Source organism: Xiphias gladius, chromosome 15, assembly GCF_016859285.1.
Source record: "Xiphias gladius isolate SHS-SW01 ecotype Sanya breed wild chromosome 15, ASM1685928v1, whole genome shotgun sequence".
Lineage (NCBI taxonomy): Eukaryota > Metazoa > Chordata > Actinopteri > Istiophoriformes > Xiphiidae > Xiphias > Xiphias gladius.
In genome coordinates this window covers 6,922,892-6,940,115 of record NC_053414.1, presented here as the reverse complement: position 1 = coordinate 6,940,115, position 17,224 = coordinate 6,922,892, and the positions used below count along the sequence as shown (strand labels likewise).

The window sequence follows — 17,224 nt, the reverse complement described above, 5'->3', positions numbered from 1 at the left end:
CCGACTACTTGTATTTTACGTTATTGTACACATCTCTGATATCGATGTGATCCACTAACTTTTCAAATAGCAATCACAATGCACTATTTGGAAAGATCATTCTTCTTTCTGTGGCAACTTAAATGGTTTCCAGGCAGGGCGGCTGGTAAAAAATTAAATAAAATAAATAACGTTGCTTTTTATGTACATAGCAGCTCAACATGCTTTACATCTATAAAAGTTCTCTTTCCTTCTTCCTCAAAAATTGTTGTGTGTTTTCCGGGCTCTCTTGGTTGGTTTCGTAGAGTTGAACAGACAGGGAGCAGTGCACCTTGTCATGAAAACACGAAACCCTGCTAACCTCCGAACGAGACTACAATAATATCTTAACTTGAGAATAATGATCCTGAATTGCATTTGAGGCAAAGAGCAAGAACAACTGTAAACAACCACGTCACTGTAAATTTAGATGCACAGTCAATTGACCGAGTTAAAAGGAAAGTGAGACTTTCAAAATTCCCAACTTCCTCTTTTGGTAAATCGGACACTTGTAAATTTCATTTCAGAGTAGTTTTGCCCAAGTGTTCTCTCGCACGGTTGTTGTACAAACAACACAAAAAGGAGTCAACCGGATTTTTCTTAATTTTTTATCTCAGCTGTACTATCAGGAGGGAGTAGTCATCTCGTCCTGGCCCCTGACTGGTGAGTGTGTCGATCTGACAAAGAAATTATCTCTGTTATCTCGCTGTGCGCAGTAGCTCACAGGGGTCAGTTTTGTTGTTCAGTCCCTAAATAATCTTTTTTGTCAAATCAACCGTAAAAAGGAAAAATTGAGAATCTCCTTTTTTTTTTTTTTAAATAAACAATAAGAATAACAATTTTCCACTGCCTTGTTTGAAGATTGACAATATGTTTTGGACAGTTATTAACCTGTGTGCTCGGTACTTTCAACACTGTGTTGAGGTATTTCAATTTGATTACCACAGAGTCAATTGATGTCTGATCCCCAGCTGACAAAGACAGAGCTAAGCGATGATGTTGATGGGAAATTCAAACACTTGAGGGCAGTAAACCGTCAGAACAGCTGTCAACCATAGCATTTACAGTACAGCTGTAGTGTGACCTCTGCAGTGACATCAGGTGGCATCTAGTTTAACATGTATAGTTAATCTCCCTTCAACTTCAGTATAGGTCGGGATGCCGCTTGTGATGCTGGGTTGTCTTGAACACCGTATTTTAACGCTGCGTTCATATGCATCGTGTTATTGAGAAATATTTTAAATATTTATCTACAAAAATGCAAATGGACTGACTAACTTGTGGTCATTTTAAACCGCTTTATGTTCCTTTTTGTCCATCTCTTTGTTGTCTCTTTGTTTACTTTAACTGAACTTTCAAACCCGAGATATGAACAGTTCCTTCATACAGAGGCTCTGGGCTGGAGCAGAAGTTACATTTGTTTATGTTGGTTTACGAAAAGGTGAAGTGTAACGTGAGGTGGCATGAAGTGCATGCGTGATGTGATACTGGACAGTTCTCGTACTTTCCCCCCACCAATGTGTCAGAGAGTCAAGTCTGGAAAACAAACGGCACATGAACATGAGTCTCCTGCAGCTGAAAGGACAGATTCACTCAACTTTGCCAAAAGTGAGTCTGCATGACAGCGACATGTTTAGTCTGTGACGGTGACTGATCACCATGCGGTGAAGTATAACTGCTGGTTTTGCAATGTAACTCAAAAATTGCATTTTCAACCTTTGGCTCAGCAGCGTGCATTGCTGTTTTTTGTTTTTTGTTTATATATACTACCACTGGGGGGCGCCAAAGTAAAAAAAAAAAAAAAGAAAGCTGATGCTATACATTGGAGTTCAGACTAAACCAGAGATTGTAAGATTCAAATTTTCCATCAACAAGCACTTTAGCTTTTAATTCTAGTATACAGGCAAAAAAAAATAAAAAATTGAAAAAACAATACATGGAAAAAGTAACTTTATGCAGTAGAACAGCATCATTTTTTGAAAAAAACTGCAGTTCTAAGGCCTTGAGGCTGATCACTCAATTGAAGGTATATTTAAGGGCGCTGTTTCTACAAGGACGGGCTTGGATTTTTTGAAGCCTACCTCAAGACATTACTCACACGCTCATCCGCTGTAAGTGATGGGGGACTGAATCCACAGGCCTCGTTCTGTGCAACAATTAGTACACGACTCGGTCCTTGCGTGTTCCCCTTTGTACGTGTCCTCCTTCCTAGTAGTTCCTGTCCTACTGTTATGAGTTCCAACAAAGTCCAACACAACTACTTCTTTATATACAAATGTTTATGGTTTTCAACGCTTGTCATTTTTGAGTAGTAGGCCTTTTCCAGCAATATGCTTAAATGTGAGCACCGGGGAGGTACCCATCTGCCTTAAGACTGTAGGTTTTGAAGATATCCAGTTTTGTTTGTTAAATTCATACCGCTTGATCCTCATATTTGCCTCAGTTAAATTTTGGGGAGTATTTTTGCATGGAACACTTTGGACTGTGGGTTTGATCCCTGATCCCTTAGATTGTATAGTTGCACTAGGAGGAGAAGTGATCGCAGGAACCAACCGGGTGTACTCGTTCAAAGTACATATTGGCAGTTGACTGCCTGGCACCTTCACGGCGATAACAAGACTCCAGGAGACGACATAAAGAAATAGTCCCGCGCATGCCCAAGAAGACAACAACTACAGATCAAACAAACAAGACATAATGTGTTAAATAGTGAGCCTTCGATGTGCCGGCAGGCAGCTTTTGTTGCCTTTGGACCGAGCTAGGCTAGCCGTTTCCCCCTGTTTCCGGTCTTTATGCTAAGCTAGGCTGACCCTCCGCCGGCTCTAGCTTCATATTTATCATACAAACATGAGAGTGGTATTAATCGTCTCATCTAACTCTCGGCAGGCAAGCGTACAAGCTATTTCCCAAAAATGTCAATCTCTTTCTTTAAAATAGACTTAAAGGATTGATTCAGGTTGTTTTTTTAAGTCTTAAAACTCAGGGAAAATGGAGGCATGAAATTAAAGATCCTTGAGTTTATACTGAGAGGTTTGTGTCTGGGTATTTTAATATTTCAAGAGTTGTTTTAAGGCCATTTTAATGTCCAGTGTGGGAAAGCACACACTTCTGTTACTTCTCACCACTTGTGATAGTAACACAATGGCATTTATAAAGAGACGTTGATTAACTCAGAGTTTCTGCTGTGCCTGGAACTAAATTGATAACTGTAAAGTAACATGAACAGGAGTAGAGAGGAAAAGAAAGTCACAAACCAGGCCAAAAAAGGGGGCCAACACTAAAAGGGGTTTCCATCCTGTTGTTTCACAATTGTTGAAACATGGCTAACATCACTACCCAGATAAAACTTTCATACTACTTCAGGGAAACCACACTAACCACAACTTTTTTTTCCTTTTTTTTTTTTTTTTACTCAGAAAGATTTCCTATACGTCACTGTAGATCTCGAAAAAAGATAGGCTCTGTGTCAAGACTTTCAGTATAATCTTTGTCTACGGACGTTGAAACAGCTTATCGATAATTTTGAACGTAGATGATGAGAGATTGTGACGCAAGAGGAAGAGATCTCCACGGTACGACGCTAGCGAAGTAAGTTCGTACATGAATTATGCCTGGTCAAGAGCTTTGTTTCTGATCTAGAACAAACTTTTTTTTCAGGTTAATGAATGAAGGAGTCTGTGGTAGGAAAGCATGGTATGGCAAAAGTGATAATGATGGTTTTGAGGATGATAAAGTTTGGTTTTTGTTCATGAGATGTTTTTAGAAGACAGAATAGAAGTGATTTTAGTGTAAATTTGTGTGTGTGTGTGTGTGTGTGTGTGTGTGTGTGTGTGTGTGTGTGTTTTTCGATAAATGATGACAAGGATGACATCAGTGATGGTAATGATTAAATGACGAAATGTTTTTGGTCATATTTGAATTTTAACATTTGCTTAAAGTGAGACATATTTGTGAGTAAAATGATTAGAGTGAAGTTTCCAGGTCCCCTAACTAGCTTTTTCTGAAGCTGTCACTGCCCAATCACGTCATCAAGTCTTCCAATGAGAGACAATGACAACACATTTTTGGTATTTTGACTTGTAATAAAAGTCCTGTTACGGTAAACGTACCCTAAACGCAATTGCATCATTTTGGAACCAAACTTTTTAGCCCCATCTCGATTATTGTTAAACACAGAAGATAACCTTGTATGAAATCCTGTCACACATACACTCTAGGTTCACACAAAAAAGTCAGGGATGTTAACAGGAAAGAGAAAGAGAAACCCAAAACAGGTATGTGGGGAAAAAGTGTTTGAAAATGAGAGATGTGGTATGTGTGGGAAGGTTAGAAAAGGTGGAGGAAGTGATAGACAGAGAAAGGCAAATAGTGGAGGAGTGAGGAGAGAGAAAGAGAAAGAAAAAAGGGGCCCAAAAAAGATCAATTAATGGTGTATTACGGGACCATATCAATTGTTTAGCATGTTCTTTTGTGTGAGGCTGTGCTTTGAGCTAAATACTAATGTCGGCATGCTAACGTTGCTCACAGTGACAATACTTACATGATGTTACCAACCAAAGCAATGGACAAATTGAAAGTCTGACCTTATTCTGTCACTAGAGGAAAAGTTGGTGGGAAATCAAAGTCATTACGTTTCATCCTGTGGGGAACATGAATGTTTGTGCCAAATTTCAAGACAATCCTTTCAACAGCTTTCATGACATTTAACTTCAAAAAATGTTGCACCACACAAAAAAATGAGGCGCTCGCTAAATTTACTGGGTTACAACGTGTCCGAACCATAAATGGTCTGTACCAAATTTTGTGGCAAATCGATCTTGTAAACGTTGACTGAACAATTTGACAAACCCACACGCTTTCTCTGCCAACCAGCCACGTCAGCGCCACCGTTTCTCATTATGTTGCTCACTCCTACATGCTATGTGCTGCTGTTATGGTTTATGCAAATTTCTCCACCAACTGATTTCAGGTAGAGCGTTATAACCAAAACCAACGGCATTTCTCGCCCTACACTTTCTTGTAGCTGCATGCAACCGTAGCTCACTCAGCTTGTTACAGCCAAGTCGGTGTTAACCCCAAAAACAGCCCTGCGTTGCAAGGACCTGTTGCTTCAGGTATCGGTGAGACATGAAATATGATCCAGGAAGTCCAGACCCATGGGTTTGAAGACTTATCAGATGCCAGAACACTGCACAGTGATTTGCCATCTGAGCCAAGATCTGAGACAAGATTGCACAACTCTGTTGCTATCTGTCATTATGGTGGCCACTTCACGAGGTAAACATAACAAATTCAGTGTTCACCGTACACAGTAATCCACCAGGAATGTGCGCTTGCACGTGTTTAAGTGGCCACCACAGCACCATGCCAGAAGACGATGTACTGCGTCGCAGGAAAAAGCTGCGCCAGGTTTTACCTTTTTTTTTTTTTTTCCTGGGTGACCCTGCATTTTTTTTTTTTCCAGGTGTGTCAGCACCCCCTGCTGCATTGCCGGACTAGTCCCATTCAAAGAGGGGGCTCTGCTTTTTTTACACAGGGCTAAGGTTGCTTTAAATGTGGTCTAAGTCTGGTGACCCGGTTTAACAATCCCCCCCAAACTCGCCAAGTAATTAAAAAGGAAAAAGCTCAGTTTCATCCCGCACAGAGGCTTTTCTGTTCCTGACGTGACCAGTGAACATTGCATCCTGCAGACTTCATTTGACCATGGCATAGCTGAAGTGACTAGAGCAGGAATGCTGAATAAACTCCGACTGGTTCTATTAGTTCAGCTAACATGAGAAGCGCCTGCATTTCCTGATTCATTGTTCTTCACGTTCTTGTACAAAATCAAATGTATTTTCACAGAGAAAAGTTTTGAATGAGTTGAAACGTGTTTTTTTTTTTACGTCCGGTGAAACCAGCTACCTCAGCAGACAGTGTTAAATAATGCATCTAAATGCTTGCAGGACTGAGACTATCCTGGCAATATGGCAGGTGTCAGAGGCCTTGACACTATTAGTCTTTGTACCAGTGTCATCAAGAAAAATGTGTGTATCATACAAGAGACTGCATGCAACAGGACGGACCACACTTGTTGGATAGTTAATGGGTTTTTTTTCTTATTGGAAACGTCAGTAGCTTTCGGGGAAGAGAAGGGGGTTAGGAAGTGGTTTTGTGTGTGTGTGTGTGTTAATGATGGGTGTGTAGTTTGTGTGGTTGTTTGCCTGTATCTCTATGAAATGGAGAGAAGAAAGAGAGACTCAGAGAACGGTGTCAGCTTTTTCATTTCGCCGTTGGAGCAGCGCAGGGGGAAGTCCAAATGTCAGGAGCGACAGATAGATATGAACCAAACCAAATGCACCTCGGTGAAAGAGTCTAGATAAAGGTAGACCATCGAGCAGATAGTACCTGACAAATTGATACTAGAAAGAGTTCTTGGTTTGAGAAAATCAAAGACGGCTCACAACAGCTACACTGTTTCATGACTTTGAAAACTCGATACGTGAGAACAGATGGGTCCTGGCGGAAGCCGGCACTGTATTAGGAGAACTGAGCAAGCCCACTGCCAAGTTAGTGGGTCACAGCGACTGCGTCCCAGCAGAGATCCAATTAGAATGGAGAGTCAACGGCATTAGCTTTCAACATTCCCATTCAGAGCACTTTGAAATGACTTGTGGAGCAATTTAGAGTTGCACTGCCATTAAGCCGGGGTACGTGCAAGTAGATTTAAATAGGAATGGTCAGAATTCACCCAGCAAGGGCCTTTTTAGTCCTTAGTTCAGGTCAAGCTCCAAAACCCCAGGATCCCACACTTCCCATGATGTAACTTGAAAGTGTCTTCTGGTAGACACAGACACACTTTGTTTTGTTTTTTTATTTTTGGAAACGTGTGTTCCTCAAACCCGAGACAAAGCTCCTCCAGAGCCACGGAAGTGTTTTCACAGGCTGAGCAGTGCTCTCCATGACCAGTAAATTGACTTTTGACATTAAAAATATGTTGCATTGCCCCTTTCAGATTGGTGAAAAACACATTTTGACGTCTCTGTTGCTCCGGACTCAAAGTTTATGACTTTGGGTGTGGACACTGGGGACTCAATTGCGATTTACAGACTAACTACTAACCATAGCAAATGAAATAAGCATATGATAATGCACTCACATCTGATATCTTGTAAGGCAACCTGCTGTGTTTCGACAGTCTACTACAGATTACTGTGATTGCATTACACGTAATTCAGGTTTTATTGATCAGTCACAGTGAAAACCCTGCTTCCAAAGACCACCCACGCTGAGGTTTAGTAGAGGATTACAGTCGTCAGGTTGGCGTGTTTGGACAGATCACACCAGGACAGTTTGTACATGCAAAGCCAAGGTAACGGAGCAAATGTAAACAGACTAAAGTTACGTTTTTGTAATAAGATGAATGTCATCTAATCACATGTGATCTGTTATTAATGGGGTAGAGTTAATCCTCCTCAGCCCGTCTGGGATGTAAGGCCATAATAAGGTTCCTCCGTTGTTCCCTGTCCTTGACAACTCGTTGGGGTTTATCTTGGCCTGCTTGTCTGAGGATTTCCGTCTGAACGCAGCCTCTGGGATGTGATCCGCCTTTTGCTGTAAAAGTTCGGCTTTCTCAAGCACCCGTCGAGGAACATCTTAGTCCCTTCAGTATCCGCTTTGGTACACAGAACTGTACGACAGGATGGACTCGATGCTGCTATCGTACAGTTCCGCCTGAATCCAATATGTTACATATACTGTGACTTTAAGAGAATCTATTTTGTTCCTCTTCCCTTTTCACCACTTTTTTTTTTTTTAAACAAGTGATAACATTTTTTTTTTTTTAATATTCAGAAATAGCATAGAAAAAAAAGTTGACTTTTAAACTTGTCAACTTCCTGAGTACTGATACACATTTACTTGTTTCCTATGAAGCAAACAGTTGGGAAGCTAATCTTCACCTTTTTCCTTCCCTCATTGAGATGACAATGAGAGAGATCATGACATGAATCTTATTGATGCATGTTTTAAGAACAGGAAGTGCCGTTAGAAGGAAGTCCACCAGTCAGAATAATGGAACATTTGGGTTCTCAGAAAAAACACTCTGACCTTTGTTAAACTGCATAAACTGGTGACTGCGGAGCCTTCCCCCGTCCACAGAAATGGAAAAAGAAATAATATATAAAAATGCTGTGTGCACGCTACGACAAAGAAAAGTTTGCTCTAATAGAAATGTACTCATACAAATATAAAATGCTTAAGAGGTCCTTAAAAAGATGCTGTAGTGTTGTTGTTGTTATTGTGCAGAGTGCAGGGTTTTGTATTTTGGGGCTGTGAGTGTTTGTGGGTCTGTTTGCAGTGGGCTGTAATAACCACATATCTTACCTGAAACACAGAACCACACGCATTTAGTTTTCATCCTGTTTTTGACAGTTTTTAAATGTCAGTGTGGTGTAGATTTAAAAAAAAAAAAAAGGAGCGACTGTTCAATGTGTGTCAGTTGAATGTTTGCCACAAAGGGCAAACATGGCAAAAAAGAGAAGAAACACACATCAAATTTGAGAGATTGAACACACAGTGTGAATACATGCATCGAAGTTGAAGGAGGGTAAACAATTCACTTGTACAGGCCATTAAAACTACATCATCGACACAAAAGTAGCCAGTATCCCCCTGTGTCACAACCGCGTTGTGGATTTCTTGTCTTTTCTTGATGAAAAGTATCAGTTTTTTCTAGTTATAGAAACAGACGCACAACAGGCAAAGCCATCAAAATACGCAGATGATTATTAGTTGAAGGCCGCTAAACGAGGAAACGTGCCACTCGCTTGAACACAATAACTCGATTTTCACAACTTCAGGTATCAGCTGGGAGCAGGGGCTTATCTTGATTCTTGATCTAATTTCTTAGTACTGCCCTTCAGAGAGTGCAAACACTATCTTTTATCTTTTCTTGTTCACGGGGTGGTGGTTTACCATTTCGTATGGGAGGGTAAACTTTATTTGTCTGATGTTCTCTCACAGTCCAGCAGATGGAATAAAACCAGTGCTCGGAGGCAGATGTTGAACAGCTTCATCGAGAGGTAAGACACTCCTTTTTTCTTAGGTTAAGTCTGTCAGTGTCTAACACGTAAGAGGCAGTGTATCGCATATTGTTAGAAGTCGCCGGTTGGTAAGAGGAGATGTGATACCTAACCAGGTTGGCAGCTGCTCTGCTTAAACGTGGGGTTTTTTTTCCTATTTTCTTTCTTTTTTTTTTTTAATGAGAAACTAGTAAAGTGACTGTACGTTTATAAAGCGTGCCGCTGAAAATGTTTCACCGTCGGTTGTTCAGTTACATCAAAAGGCATTCGCTTTGCAGAGCTTTACACCCACATCTAATCAAACAAGCTGTGGTTTATTAACCGTGGCTTTTTCTTCATGCATCAACGGCTGGGACTTGCAGTAGTGCCGGTCCTCTTTTCTTCGCTATACCATGTCTTTAGTCTTCATCAAGTGGTATGCGATCTATTTAATATTTAGTTTACACGGACTCTTCAACCGCATAATAAAAAAAAAAAAAAAAAAACAGGATCATGATAAACTGATTATGTACCAACCCTTCTTAAAATCATCAGAGGAGATCAATAGCAGTTGAGGAAATGTTTTATTAGAAGAGATGAAAGTACTTTTTCCCTGTTGTGAGTACTGTCTGCAGTCTCTCTTTCTGTCCAGCCCCAGAGGCCTCCACTAGGTGGGGAAACCTCTACTCAGCCTGAGAGGAAAAAACCCAGGGCAAAAAGTCCACCCTTTACTCGCTCTTTGATATCTTATTGTTGTGGGTGCGCAGTGATAACAGAGGAAAGAAAACACAGATGAGCAAATCAACAGTTCTCATCATCTCAGATGTGCTCTCGTCTTGACTTCGGCAGCTGGACAGTGACAGGACGGTGTTCACAGAGATTTTAGGGAGAAAATCAAACCGGATCTGTTAAGAGGTTGAGGGGACACGGAAAAAGGATTTTGAAAAGTCAGGGGGGGCATGCCGCTCGCTAATCCAAAATCCTCAGGGGCCCCAGGAGCTCAATGTTGACTGCATAGCTTTCGGTAATTTGATTAATCGTCCCTGTTTCCAGTCACATCTCTCAACTGTCAATAATAAATGTCTAAACCCCCCCCCCCCCGAAAAAACTTGCTTCCCTGCCTGGTGGGAGCCTGAAGGTGACAGGATAACAGAGGGGATGGCGGCTGTGTCATGGTGGGTGATTAGTATGGAATCAAAAGTGAAGGACAGTGGAGTTTGGGCTTTGATTACTTTGGTCCATCTACTGCTGCCGAAAGTCAAGATCAATCTTCCCTGTTCAAAGAAAAACTAAACACCCCCTGAAAATCTTGTTTTTGATGAACTCCAGTGGTTTAACTTATCACCTCTCGACAACCAGTCATGCTGTGTGTGGTCAGTGGCGAAGCAGACTTGAGATGTGTAATCACAAAGGGAAGCAAAACACTGGTTTCCAGCCCTTGTTTTACGTTAAAATCAAATGTGGTGTTGATCCTGACCTTTTGACGTCTGAATCAACAGAGAATTTTCGTCCAAACGTCTTGCACGTCCTAGCAGGTGTTTTACCAGTGTGTGTAGATGAAACCGGAGCAGACAAACTCAGACAGGATGTGAAACATTTCTATTTCTGCTTTTCCGATCACCTGTTTGTGTCATGTCTGTTTCTTGCAATATCTGTGGTCAGGGACATTTGGAGGTGTGCGGAAATAAGCTCTGACAAATAATCAACAGAATAAAGAATCAGAGCCAATTTCTAATATATATCATCCCTCCGCCACTTGTCGGTGTCATTTTTTTCACCAGCGAAGGATGAGAAGAAGGAGGAAGCAGTGAATTAGACCCTGAGGCAGTCAAACAGCTTTGGAGGAAACCCGCCATCCCGGTGGTTTGAGATCTGCTCGAAAAGAAAAAAAAGATTGATGACATGATCAATGGAGATCCCACTGCTGTTTCTTATTTTTGCTATGCATCAAGTCGACAACGCCAGAATGAACAGTTGTTCCGGTGTCTCCGAAAAAAGTTGGTAACTTTTTGATAACTCGATTTGCATTGTTGTTTGCCTGTTGTCTAGCATAGTTGATTTCAAGATTCTTCTGCTACACAAGTATGAACACAATAAAACAACAAAAGAGCAGCGAATGAAAGTCAGACACTCTCTCAGCTCTCCCACCATCTCATCCCTGCTCCTTATTATTTCTCACAGATCTCATCTGCTACAACGACTACAGTCATAACATCACTTGTGTCTGGAACAGTACACACGAGTCTGACCGCCCAGGTGCTGCGTGCAAACTACACGCCATAAGGGTGAATACTTTGACGCGGTAAGGGCAGCGGTCACAAAATAATATACAAATAAATCCAAAAATTGCTATGTACTTACAGCAGACGCAAATATATGTACACAAGTAACACTGTGAGGGCATTACCATTTAAAATGAACTTGACAGGAACTTTTCCGACAGCCCTGCCTACAACACTTCCTGTGATCCAGAGCCTGTTAACGTCCCCAGACTGGCGCTACAGAAGTGTTCCCTGATCTTCAAGAGGGAGGCAATTGTGAGTCTGAGAAGCTCTGTAGTAACCAAACATTACTGTTACTTGGCCCTGTTTAGAAAACAACATTTAATATCTATACTTATAGAAAAAGAAGTGTTATCATGTTCTTTACATGCACTGAAACAGCATTTATGCATCTACATTTAAGGCTGTTAGCTGGAGCTTTTAATCGAAGCATTGTATGAGTGCAACTGTCCAGTAGACAGTCTTGACGTTCGAAGCTCCTACTCTCATTTATATCTCGATTCATTTTGTATTGTTGTCTTATGAATGGTTTCTAAGAGCAATATTCTTTTCTTAAAATGTTCCCAGTTTCAGTCCTTCCATGAGTTGTCCATTAGTCTGGGCTGTGACGCAGCAGAGCAAAATTTGACCATTACCTACAAGCCAGCGTGCAACAGTGAGTGTAATGAATAACATATACACGCCTCATGATTTACCTTGTGAGGTATTCGTGGTGACCTAAAACAAACCATGTCTGTGACCCTGCAGTAAAGCTGAACCCTCCGGGAAAACCAGACATCAACCATACCTCCGTTTCCTGGCTAAACCGAGTTAAGAAGCACGAAAGATTCTCATTGTACACCTCCCACCTGCAGTGGAAAAAAGGGGATCAGTCATGGAATGTGTGTATATATTTTGTGTCTGTGTTAATACGTGAATCCATAAACGAGTGTGTGTATGTTGTCAGACGTGAGTGTAAGTCTTGGAGAGACCTTGAGAGTGACCGTTAAATGATTTGCACACATGATTATGTGCCTTGTGGTTGTCGGAAATCCAAACAACAGTAAATGGACAGACGTGAGAACGAGCCTGTTAGACATCCACAAGTTTGTTTCTTCTCTGTCAGGATCCCTCTGTGCAAAATAAAAAGAAGAACTGTGAACAAGTCTGCGTGGCAGAGCTGGACCCAAATTTGCTTATACAAGGAGAGAGGTACGAGGCACGCGTACGGGTGCAAACCTGTGATGGCCATTTAAAGTCAACATGGAGTGACTGGGGCCCCACTGCATCATGGGTGTCACCCGTAGAATCATCCAAACTGGAAAATTGGCCAATATCAGGTAAATGTTGCCAAATTGGAACTAAATGAATTGGTTTATGGTGTAACGAATGCAGTCAGTGGAAATAGCTCGCCAATGTCATGCCCTTTGAAGCCAAGCTCAGGAGTTAAATTTTGCACTTGGAGATTTGTTTCGTGGCTGTACCTTAAATTCACGGGAAGGAAACTAGTTGATTGAACAATACATCTATAAAGAAAAAAGATGCTTATCTTATAACACTTGGAAAATACGCTAATTTGCCTTTTGTCTGCACACAACCCAGATTTGTTCTTTCCAGTGGGATAAATACAGTATTCTTACCACGTAGCTAATCTGACACGCTCTGTCCTGTGTTTGTCAGGTGTTCCTGGGGGTTTACTGGGAGTGACCATCGCAGGCGTAGCGGTTGCCTTGTTTCTGGTTGTCATACTCTTTAGGAATGAGAAAATCATCTGGTAAGCAGACAATATTTGTGCCATTTTTGTTGCAAAAATATGTTCAATTCTGGTCTTTTGGTTTTCAAGAAAACATTTTTTTTTTTTCTGTTAACCCCTGATAAACGATTATGTCATTTGTCTTTTAGGATGTACATGGTAAAGAAGTTCAGAGGTCCGCCTCTACCAGACCCAGCAAAGTCCTTCCTGCAGGATGTAAATTTCCAGGTGAGCTTATGAAATCTTTACTTTCTCACTGTTCATCGCTTGTTTTTAATTTGCTGCAGGCTATTCTTGATAAACTCACAGACTCGGTTATTGGGTTCTGTAAAAAAAAAAAAAGGGCTAGAGCAAGATTACAACATATTAAAGCTGCGTTAGTTGTTTTTTTTGGCTGCTTGGGGGTTTTAGAATACGCTGATACTTTGATGTATCATTATGGTGAACGTGTTGTGTCTCCGGCCACATACACATGTAAGTCTAATGAAATAAGTCTTGTACTTTTTTTTTTAGCTGTGTTTTGGTTTCAACCAGCTTCTTAGAAAAGTGTCTGACTCTTGAGCTAGATGTTCAGCTTTGTTCTCCAGCCAGTGGGCACACAGTGGGTTTAACAGATTCCCCCCCCAACAATTATCACCAGGCAAAACACATATGACCTTTATGATCCAAAAGGGAGAAATACAGCAGAGAATGAAGACAAAAACACCATAAACTCTGTGTATTTCTGAAGCTTTACAACCTTGTAGCCTAGTGCAGATTTAATTTCTTCTGTATTTTTAATCTTTCCAATTCCGCCTCTCACTCCGCTACCTTTGACCTTTTCCCTTCAGAATTGGTTGAGCCCTCACTTCATCAGCAAATCCTCCCGTTCCTCCTTGAAACCGGAGGAATTCCTCTCTGTAGAGGTAACCTCCACTGCGGATGCTGTCATGCTCTGCAGGTCAGAGGCGGCGCTGCTAGAGAAGATGAAAAGTGAAAGCAGCTACGAGTCGACCAGGTCCAGCTACTCCAACCCCAGTTACTCCAAGCTGTGTCCTCCTCCCCCTGCCTCCTCACCCATAACGGGGACTCCGGGGCCCTGTGCCGCTGATACACCTAACGGACCTGTTGGTAGACAATGTGAAGGTAAAACTACAGAACAGGATAGGGAGGAAGAAAGAAGGAAAGCAGTGGAGCTCCAACAGTTGCTTTCCAAAAGCGACAGCAACAGTGAGCGAGTGCAAGTAATGTCAGACTACGAGAAGGTTGAGAAACTCCACGCCGAGCGCCTCAGGCTCCAGAGTCTAGATTCAGGGATGTGCAGTGGCGAAGAGGTCAGTCAAGAGAGTCTGGAAGCAGATAGCATCGGTGCGACTGATAGTCATGATGAGGGGCCAGATGGCAAAGGGCAGGAGAGAGAGGGAGGGAATGGAAAAGAAGTAGATTTTCAGAAGCTGTTTGGAGGCAGTGGAAACTTTTTTGGCAAAGGGTCCATTCAGGTTTGTTCCGATTATGAGCAAGTCCAGACGCTGCAGCCCTGCAGCCCTGAGCTCCCTAGCCTGGATTCAGGGGTTAGCAGCGCGAGCGAGGAGCAAGTGAGTCACGAGGAGAGCCTGGAGGAAGTCGATAAGTCCCCTGAAACCAAAAGCTTCTTGTTTCCGCCTCCTCTTTCCTGTGCTTTACCATGCTCCGCGCCTGCTTTCCCACAACTGCCGTTGAAGTTCATTGGGACGGGTTTGAGTCCAGCTCTGCGGCTTCCAAGTCCAAGTCACATAGGGGGGGGGGAGATGTTAATGTCCAGGCCAGTGGAACCCTCGGGTAATGGATATATGCCAGTGAAACAGGAACAGAGTTAAAAATAAAAACAGCAAATGCTTTAAAAAAAAAAAATGGTATGAAGCACATGCAGGATTGATGGCAGCTAGTTAACTTATACTTGTTAAGTGTTCTTTACAGTATGTAACATCCTATCATATCACACATTTATAGAGTGCTCATCGTGTCTGAAGGAAGGGGTGATTTTAATTCATGTATTTTTTTCTACACTCTTATTACACATATTTATCACAATTATTTATCATATATCACGTAATATTTACCTGCACCCCTTCGTGTGATGACAAAACATATAAGTACATAAAAACCATCAAAATATTAGAAAACGGAAAAAAGAGGAGAAAAAAAGGGCTTATTTCCAGTCTTAATTTTTCATACCATGTTTTTCTTGCTTTTTATACTTTAAACAGAAGTCAGAGTCACTGCTGACTTATAGAAATAAGAGGAATGTATCTGATGTTGGAAGCTATATTGAGCTATAAAATGTTGCGAGTGGCCAGGTCGCTTTTCTGATGTGTTTTTTATACCGACCAAATCACCGCGGTATCTTGTCAAGTGTTTTATCGTAAACAGTCATGGATTTGCTTTTGCTGCTCACCAAAACACGGTTTGTTTGTGTGTGTGTGTGTGTGTTCTTACAGGCTAAAACACATGTTAAATGCATTTTCCTACCTCATAAAAACCTTGCAATGCATTTATTTTTTGATCTTTTGAAAGCTTCGCTTTTTATTCCAGCTTGCAGTCTTCTTCTCGTTCTCCTCTTTCACTGGTGCCTTGGTGCTGTGCCCACTCCGTCCGACTGTTAGTGCAGTTTGAAGTCTACAGGACTGTTTTATTGAGTCTCTCCTGTGCTTATGGCTCGTGTGTGTGTGTGTGTGTGTGTGTGTGTGTCTGCTAGCGCAACATGACATATAAACCATACAGGGACCCACTCATTCATCATTGTGCCACTAAAGGTCATATATGGAAATTATATTAGAAATTACTGATTAATATTGGTTTGGCAGGTATATCAAAAAGTACTGACTGTGGAGATGAATAAATTGTTGACTTCAGTTAAATCTGTATTAGGATTTTGTTTTTTCAATATTAATGAAAAAAAAGCCCCACTATTGCTGTGCCCCTTCTTTTGTTGTTGTTTTAACTGTACACTTTATGAAATGATGTAATGTAAATACTGAAAGAGCAAACTTTGTTCGATGGTGACAGATAATCCTGATAATGTTATTGGGAGAATCTGGATTTTACAGAAATGGAAATAAAGATTTTACCTGCTTACAACCTCAGTTTTGAAAAGAAAAAGTGTCTCGGTTAAAAATACCGAATCTTAAGTGCATGCGGTAAAGTAATCAAGGCTTCTGCAGTTGTCACCAAATTAAATTCAAGACTTTTTAAAACCTTTTTAATACTGCATAGAATGCAGTTTAATGCCTTTTGCATTGTCATACTGGTCAAAGAATGACAGAGAACAAATAATAGGGCCCACGATTACTTATTAAGTACATGAATTTATTGGCATTTATATCACATTTCGTCTGTACTTCCTAGTTGTATATAACAGTAATTCCTTGTAATAATTAATCAATTAACGTAACCTGGAAAGGGGGGATCCTGGGCCAGAGCCTCTGTGTGAGGTGAGGTCAATATTTCTTGTTTGAAAGTCACAGAGTCAGTTAAAATTCTGCAATGAGAGGCAAAACTATCCTAAACAACAAATACAAAGAGGCCAAAAAACAAAACAAAAAAAAAAAGGCTGCAAACACAACGTTTTTGATAAAATCAACACTTGTCCATAATGAGTCTCTGAGCCTTCAACAACTGTCTCCTGGCAGCCAAAAGTTATATCCAATGTCACTGTTTACGGCCGGCAAGAAAAAAGATTCAAGACCTTTTTTAAATGAAATTTAACAGAGTCTTGTATATATTTTTTTATTCCCTCTAAGGCCTTTTTTTTATGTTGAAGGAACTGTATTCAGTGTGCTTCAAATACACAAACCTCTGCCTCAACCTCAGCAGACTCACGTTATGGCCCACTGGGATTTCTTGTTTGTGTGGAAAGTGAAATGAACTCTGGGATATGAGTTGGGTACGTAAGTAGCCTCCCATCGGATTCACCTGTGCAGGGGAGCTGACTGGGAGCATCACGGTCGCTAGGTGATGACTCGCGACATCGGCGTGCCTTCTGCCGACACCGCCGTTCCTCGTAGATGTGAAAGTGCTCTACAACATTTATGATCAAGCCATGGGTTATGACTTTGTGGATGTGTTTTGGTTTTATTCCACTTTCATCGAAATCAGTGAGATAACTCAACCTGCCTCTAAGCAGATCCAAATGA

General features: G+C 41.3%; 1 protein-coding gene across 5 annotated transcripts; it reads left to right on the top strand.

Moving 5' to 3' along the window:
• The first annotated feature begins 21 nt into the window (after positions 1-21).
• On the top strand, positions 22-16,155 carry LOC120800036. Of its 5 annotated transcripts, none has more exons than XM_040145784.1 (11): positions 22-681; positions 9,022-9,080; positions 10,841-11,056; positions 11,241-11,361; positions 11,488-11,596; positions 11,909-11,996; positions 12,089-12,222; positions 12,447-12,660; positions 13,001-13,094; positions 13,223-13,301; positions 13,904-16,155. In XM_040145784.1, exons 3-11 carry the CDS (start codon positions 10,969-10,971, stop codon positions 14,906-14,908), a joined length of 1,932 nt encoding a protein of 643 aa, XP_040001718.1. In that variant the 5' UTR covers positions 22-681; positions 9,022-9,080; positions 10,841-10,968; the 3' UTR covers positions 14,909-16,155. The 5 variants fall into 5 exon arrangements, with proteins under 5 accessions (XP_040001718.1, XP_040001719.1, XP_040001720.1 ...); XM_040145785.1 differs by lacking the exon at positions 22-681 and adding an exon at positions 873-1,626; XM_040145786.1 differs by lacking the exon at positions 22-681 and adding an exon at positions 3,517-3,606 and having other exon boundaries at positions 10,846-11,056.
• Positions 16,156-17,224: the final 1,069 nt, after the last annotated feature.

Coding starts and splice junctions, on each gene's coding strand:
- LOC120800036 (XM_040145784.1), top strand. CDS start 10,969: ATGGAGATCCCACTGCTGTTTCTTATTTTTGCTATGCATCAAGTCGAC. Junction 11,057..11,240: donor TTCCGGTGTCTCCGAAAAAA/GTTGGTAACTTT, acceptor TATTTCTCACAG/ATCTCATCTGCTACAACGAC. Junction 12,223..12,446: donor AAGGGGATCAGTCATGGAAT/GTGTGTATATAT, acceptor CTTCTCTGTCAG/GATCCCTCTGTGCAAAATAA.